Raw genomic sequence first — 6810 nt, forward strand, 5'->3', positions numbered from 1 at the left:
TTGGTACTTTCAATACTTTAATGGATATAAGTTGCCACACATTGCTTGTACAAACTTCTACCACATTGTGCACTTTGCTTTGATGGTTATTCACTTATCACAAAGGTTTGGTGGTCAAAGACATTTTCAATGTTGTGAATTGAATCTTCTTTTTGTCATTGATGTTCCTGTTCAATTAATAGGGTTTATCTACATGGGTCAAACAACATAAGGAAATCACTTCCACAAAGGAATCAAAGATTTGTACACTAGTGAATGAAATGATTAAAATCATAAAAGAAGGACATAGTCCATAGTTCTAGCCAACATCATCACGTGAGGAAATATATTAATACAAAAGGAAAAATAATGTACAATGGGTCTCTTGCAATTCATCAACAACAAAGGATGTGCTCTTTAAATACAAATCATGGACCAAATATGTGTTAAGCCATGGATCAATGTAAGCATTAATATCAAGTAGAAGATTAAATATGAGGTCACTTTGTATCTAAAACATAATTGCAGCCACTAAATTAGATAACTACAATATATACTAAAAAACCATAGTAATACATTTTCACCAACTTGCTGTAAAAATGATATGGACCAAAATAGAGTGGATCAAACTTATGATATTTATCCTTGTAAAAGCATTGTTTCTAAAGATATAACCATATCTTAACATTAACCGAGAAAGTCGTAGATCTATAATGATAATCACACAACATCTTAATATGTGTTTAGTTACTCTAAAATACATTACATATTCATGGAAGAATATGGTTCATTTTTTTCACAAATGAAATGGCTTACTTCTACGCTAATAAGGTAGTTGAAAACTAAAGTGGATCAATTGGCCAGTACACATAACACATTTCAAAAGGAGAATATCATGTGAACCATGGAGTGCACTACTCTATTATGACAATGACAATGCTTCATTATGTGTAACTCCTGATTCCCCTGTTTGATTTTGGAACAAGTTGCATCGAGCAATTTAACTATTGACCACCTCAATTTCAATTTCCATATAAGTTTATTGGTGGAAAGTAGTTGCGAATGGCATCTTGGCATTTCAACAAAGTAGTTAAGAATTGCATCTTGCATTCCAACCTTTACCAATGAGCCTTTTAAAAATGACTGAGAATGATATTTACCTATTAAAACTGATGATGTTAGCAAGTCCTAGAGTTCAAAAATGATGGAGAAACAAGTCCATTGTTGGTTGTGCAGTGATTTCCATGTTAGAAAGCATGAATAACGTATCTTCTTATTGATTTGTAAGATGTTTGTGATACTTCTTGAAACATTCTGATCAACAATATTTTTGGTTCATGAGCTTGAGCGCAATTCTGTTATTTCCTTCCTGGTAATCAATGTGCTGCTGGTCTTCTTCTGGTCCATACACGAGCATTGGCGGTGGGGGCTGATCACATGACGCTGTTGATATAAAATTTCACTGTTTTATTGATCTTCTGGTCGATACTCAAGCCTCGGCGGTGGTCACATGATGTTGCTGGAATATAAAATCTTCTTGGTTTGGTTAGGTGAAATATTGGTAGCATGAGATGCAGATGTGATATGTGAATGATTAAGAAAGGAAACTGAGAGTATAACGAAAGAAATTAAGAATTAAGAAATAAACATGGTGTGTCTACCCAAATTCCAGGTAACCTACCCACTCCATAATCACACTTACAATGGTGGGCCATTTAAAAATATGGTGGCATGGTAATCGCCTTAAGCTCTCAAGGGAACTCTGCTTTGTTTACTGTGGATATGAAGGCTTGGTTTAAATGCGAGTCTCTCAAGATGGGAACAAATCCATGCCCAAATCCAACTGTTGAAGAGACATGGGGCGGGGCCTTTTCCCCACTGCATGGCTAAAGTCTTAATTTAATGGAAATGGCAATTAGAAGTCCATTTTCTTTCTGTGATTAGGACAAAAAATTAAAAGGAATCCTTGTACTTGTCTCAGTCTCTCAGACCCACCGCATTTTTGGAGGATTCGCTGAATCAATAGTGATTCACTTGATAGGATCAGCTGGGAATGCAGCAGGAACCGGTTTCAGATGTGGAACATTTGGCCCTAGTATGTTTTCTTGAACTGGGCATTTAATTTGATCTATTTATTCGTCTGAAGCAGCAGAGAAAAGGCCAAAGGAGGCGGAATATTTATAAGATTTCTTTCATCTCTGCAAACATATAGGTTTATGCTGAAAGGGGAATGGAGAAGAGTAGTAGTAACAACCTGAAGTGGAGTGGATAGATCAGCTCAGGGACAGACAGAGCTCTCAGCCTATCCTTACAACTTAGGCCAGGCCACTCAGGTACAAATAGCTATTTATTGCTGTCAGTGTAGAGAATTAGAATGGCAGTGGACAGATCATTGGAAGTGAGCAAAGAGGAGGGGGAAGAAAATTCACCAGTGGAGCAGGTGGCATTCACTGTGAGTACAGAAGACGATCCAACCATTCCTGTATGGACATTTCGAATGTGGTTTCTGGGGCTGCTTTCATGCATCCTGCTCTCATTTTTGAACCAGTTCTTCAGTTACAGGAAGGAGCCACTTATCATCACACATATTTCAGTGCAGGTGGCAGCCCTTCCCCTTGGGCGTTCCATGGCCTCGGCTCTGCCAAAGAGGAGATTCAGAGTGCCTCTGTTGGGGAAGGAGGTGTCCCTGAATCCAGGGCCCTTTAATATGAAGGAGCATGTCCTCATTACAATCTTTGCCAGTGCAGGCTACGCATTCGGCAATGGATCCGCCTACGCGGTGGGCATTGTCAACATCATTAAGGCGTTTTACAGGAGGAATATCAGTTTTCTGGTAGCTTGGCTGATCATAATTACAACTCAGGTATTAGGTAGTGTTTGCAGTGAAATATATTAAGTTTGAGATTATCTGTAAATAATCGATGATTTATGTGATATTATTGGGATTTTTTTATATAGCAAGTTATTAATCGAGTGATCCAGAGCATTGATTAATAACTTATTTGATATAGATTATAGTAAAGCTTGCGTGCCTTTAATGGTGAAGAATATGTGTTTCTTCAAAATAGAGGGACAAAGTAGGCACACTTTTATAAACTTTAGCAATTAAATAACTGTGCAAAAGAGGTTTTTTGTGAATTGAATATCAGTAATCAAATAGCTACTCAAAAAGAAGATTCCTCGTCTCACAAAAAAAAGCCTTACATACCAATTTGGTATTTAGTTTATTGATCAGAGACAATTCCCACCAAATATGTAAATCATTTTATTAAATGCATGTGATTTACATTTCTATTTCTGTGAATAAATATATGTAAATTTATCAGTTTTTAATATTGTGCTGGGATGAATCAGGTGTTAGGATATGGATGGGCTGGACTGCTTCGTAAGTATGTTGTAGAACCTGCACACATGTGGTGGCCGAGCACACTGGTCCAGGTGACCCTGTTCCGGTATAAATAGAAACGTCGAACATATTTCTTGAGAGTGTTTTAAGTAAATCAATTCATGTTAATGGATCTGCCACTTGATAAGTGGTTAAATTTAATAATTTATTCTTATGAAATTGAGAAAAAAAATTTAGCCAGTCCGCTTATTAAGTTACTTTTCATTTAATTGTCCTGTGAGAGTTGGTAATGGAGAAGGTTCTGTGTTTGACATGCAGGGTACTGCATGAGAAAGACCATGGAAAGGGGATGTCTCGTAATACATTCTTCTTCATTACCATGACCTGCAGCTTTTGCTATTATGTATTCCCTGGTTATCTTTTCTCAACTCTGTCCTGCGTATCGTGGGTATGTTGGATTTGGCCTCGCTCTGTCACAGCACATCAGATTGGCTCTGGTTTGAAAGGCCTTGGACTTGGTGCCTTTGGTTTCGATTGGAGCACGATTGCAGCCTTCTTGTTCAGCCCCCTTATTTCTCCATTCTTTGCCATTATGAATGTCTTGGCTGGTTATCTCCTCGTAGTATACTTGACCGCCCCTCTTGCTTATTGGGGCGCTAACCTGTACAATGCAAAGACTTTTCCTATTTTCAGCTCGGATTTGTTCACTGCCCAGGGGAAAAAGTATAATATTTCACAGATTGTGAACAATAAATTTGAGCTGGATCTTCCTGCTTACAATCAGAATGGTCAAATACATTTAAGTTTGTTTTTCGCTCTGACTTATGGGTTCGGATTTGCAACTATTGCTTCTACAGTCACCCATGTCTTTCTGTTCTATGGGAAGTAAGTTCTGATCCTTGTATTGATTTGAATTTCATTGCTGCCCTGTTAGAATGTTATCAATTTTGGATGTTAGTTTAAACATTAAATGGTCTGACATGCGTTGTGATGGTCCAGGGAAATATGGGAGCGTACGGTTGCAACATCAAAAAATAATCGGCCTGATATTCATACTAAATTGATGCGTAAGTACCCAGATATCCCACAATGGTGGTTCTACACTCTCTTGTGTGGGACTCTGGCTGTTTCCTTGGCACTTTGTGGGTTTTTCAAGGAAGAGGTGCAGCTACCATGGTGGGGCTTACTCTTTGCCTGTGCTCTCGCTTCATTTTTCACTCTCCCCATAAGTATCATCACTGCTACTACTAACCAGGTAAGCAGTTTGGTGGAGAAGAGATTTTATTGATTGTTTTGCAGTAAGAATTCTATGTTTTTTCTTGCTTATGCTTTATTTTTTTTATTTTGTTTTGGCACAGACACCAGGCTTGAACATTATCACCGAATACCTAATGGGATATATCCTTCCTGGGAAGCCTATTGCCAATGTTTGCTTCAAGGTCTATGGATACATGAGTATGAGCCAGGCAGTTTCTTTCTTGTCAGACTTCAAGCTCGGCCATTACATGAAAATCCCCCCTCGATCTATGTTCCTTGTACAGGTATGCTATGCTATATTTCAAAATACTCACTGTCCCTCAAAAAGTTATATATATAGCTGGTCACTCACCCAGGTTATGAACATGAACATAAATTTTCTTCTTTCTTCTGTGCTATTCTAATATCATTTTAACACTCCAGTATGCTGTGCTATATTTCAAAATACCGCCTGTCCCTCAAAGTTTATATATATATAGAGACACACCCAGGTTATGAACATGGACATCAAGTTTTCTTCTGGCTTCTCTGCTATTCTAATATCATTTTAACACTCCATTGGAAAAGGTCCAGATGGTACTTTCTTATAAAGCACAATTAAATGTGCGAGCACAAAATATATGGTAATAAGGTATATGATTGGAAGCAGATAACAACACAGTAATATACAGTAGACAGAGGATGACCATTTTCTCTTTGTGAAGAAAGAAATTAATGTCAAGTAATGTTGTTTGATTGTGGAAAACAGTAAATTAGAAAATAAGAAATAGTTGATGTTCAATCAAATTGAATCTTATTTTTCCTTTCACCTCTTGCAACTGATTGCTCAAAAAAATCAATTTTTATTAATCATATAATTGAAGAAAGGTTTAATTTTTTGAGGAGTTTATTTTCTGGTGCAGAAAGAACTGGCATTAGGTTTCAGCTCTTTACATTTTATAAATGTTTAGACACATTATTGACCTTCTTGTTAAAATGATAACAGCATGACTTTTTTTTTAGCTTCAATTCTCTATATACTATAGATGCACACTAGAATTCTTTGTTAAAACAGGGTATTTATTTTTGAAGAAACTGGAATTTGCTATAACCAATCTAGCATTCACTGAAGATTTTCAGAATGTTGTTTGGATCATGTCAGTAGCTGCACACAGCAAATTTGCTGTGTTGACTGACTTCCTGTGAATGCAATGCAGTTTATAGGCACAATAGTGGCTGGAACAGTCAACCTGGGAGTTGCATGGTGGATGTTGGGATCAGTGAAAGATATATGCCAAGCAGATCTTTTGGCTGCAGATAGCCCATGGACATGTCCTGGTGATCGTGTGTTTTTTGATGCATCAGTCATATGGGGTTTGGTTGGTCCCAAGAGGATCTTTGGCAAGCTTGGAGTGTATCCCCAGTTAAATTGGTTCTTCTTGGGTGGGGCAGCTGCTCCAGTTATAGTGTGGTTGGCACACAAGGCATTTCCAAATGTCAAATGGATTCCTCTGATCAACATGCCAGTTATGTTAGGATCTACAGCTATGATGCCTCCAGCCACTGCAGTCAATTACACATCTTGGATAACCGTTGGGACCATCTTCAACTATTTTATATTTAAATATCACAAGGCTTGGTGGCACCGCTACAATTATGTGCTCTCTGCAGGCCTGGATGCTGGTTTGGCCTTTATGGCGATACTACTATACTTTACATTGGGTCTTAACAACACATCCATAAACTGGTGGGGAGCAGGAGGGGAGCATTGTGCTTTGGCAAGTTGCCCCACTGCTAAGGGTGTCAAGGTGGATGGTTGCCCTGTTTATTAATTCTGATCTTTGATGTTTGCTGCTTTTTGCAGGTCTGATTTTCATGTTCAGACTTATGTACGTTGTATTCATGTTATCTCACCTCACATATGTATATGCACACTTAATTTTCTATCATATATTTAACTCAAGAAGCATACACTCTTTTACATTTATTCGTTCTCTGAAGACAGTTTACTCTGATTGATGGCATAATCAGCGAAGCCTCCTCTGCATTCAACCGTTTTATGTTTAACATGTTTAAAGGCGTAATCAGCTTAGCTTAGTTAGGTGATGAGATACAGAGTTGATTCTATTCTTTAAAAAAAAAATACATATTAATTAAAAGATTTAAATCTCAAATTAAGTAATTTAAATAATATAATCATCATTTAGATTTTATGAACAAAAAAGTGAACATACATTTAATCTAACACA

The 6810-nt window shown here is 37.4% G+C and overlaps 1 protein-coding gene across 1 annotated transcript; it reads left to right on the top strand.

Moving 5' to 3' along the window:
- The first annotated feature begins 1753 nt into the window (after positions 1 to 1753).
- On the top strand, positions 1754 to 6548 carry LOC149181262 (oligopeptide transporter 4-like). The gene is made up of 6 exons (XM_089416538.1): positions 1754 to 2842; positions 3334 to 3431; positions 3644 to 4210; positions 4325 to 4580; positions 4684 to 4866; positions 5779 to 6548. Exons 1-6 carry the CDS (start codon positions 2354 to 2356, stop codon positions 6391 to 6393), a joined length of 2208 nt encoding a protein of 735 aa, XP_089272664.1. The 5' UTR covers positions 1754 to 2353; the 3' UTR covers positions 6394 to 6548.
- Positions 6549 to 6810: the final 262 nt, after the last annotated feature.

This window comes from Pinus tabuliformis, chromosome 3_2, assembly GCF_031772625.1.
Source record: "Pinus tabuliformis cultivar Carrire ecotype Pingquan chromosome 3_2, CPIR1, whole genome shotgun sequence".
NCBI lineage: Eukaryota > Viridiplantae > Streptophyta > Pinopsida > Pinales > Pinaceae > Pinus > Pinus tabuliformis.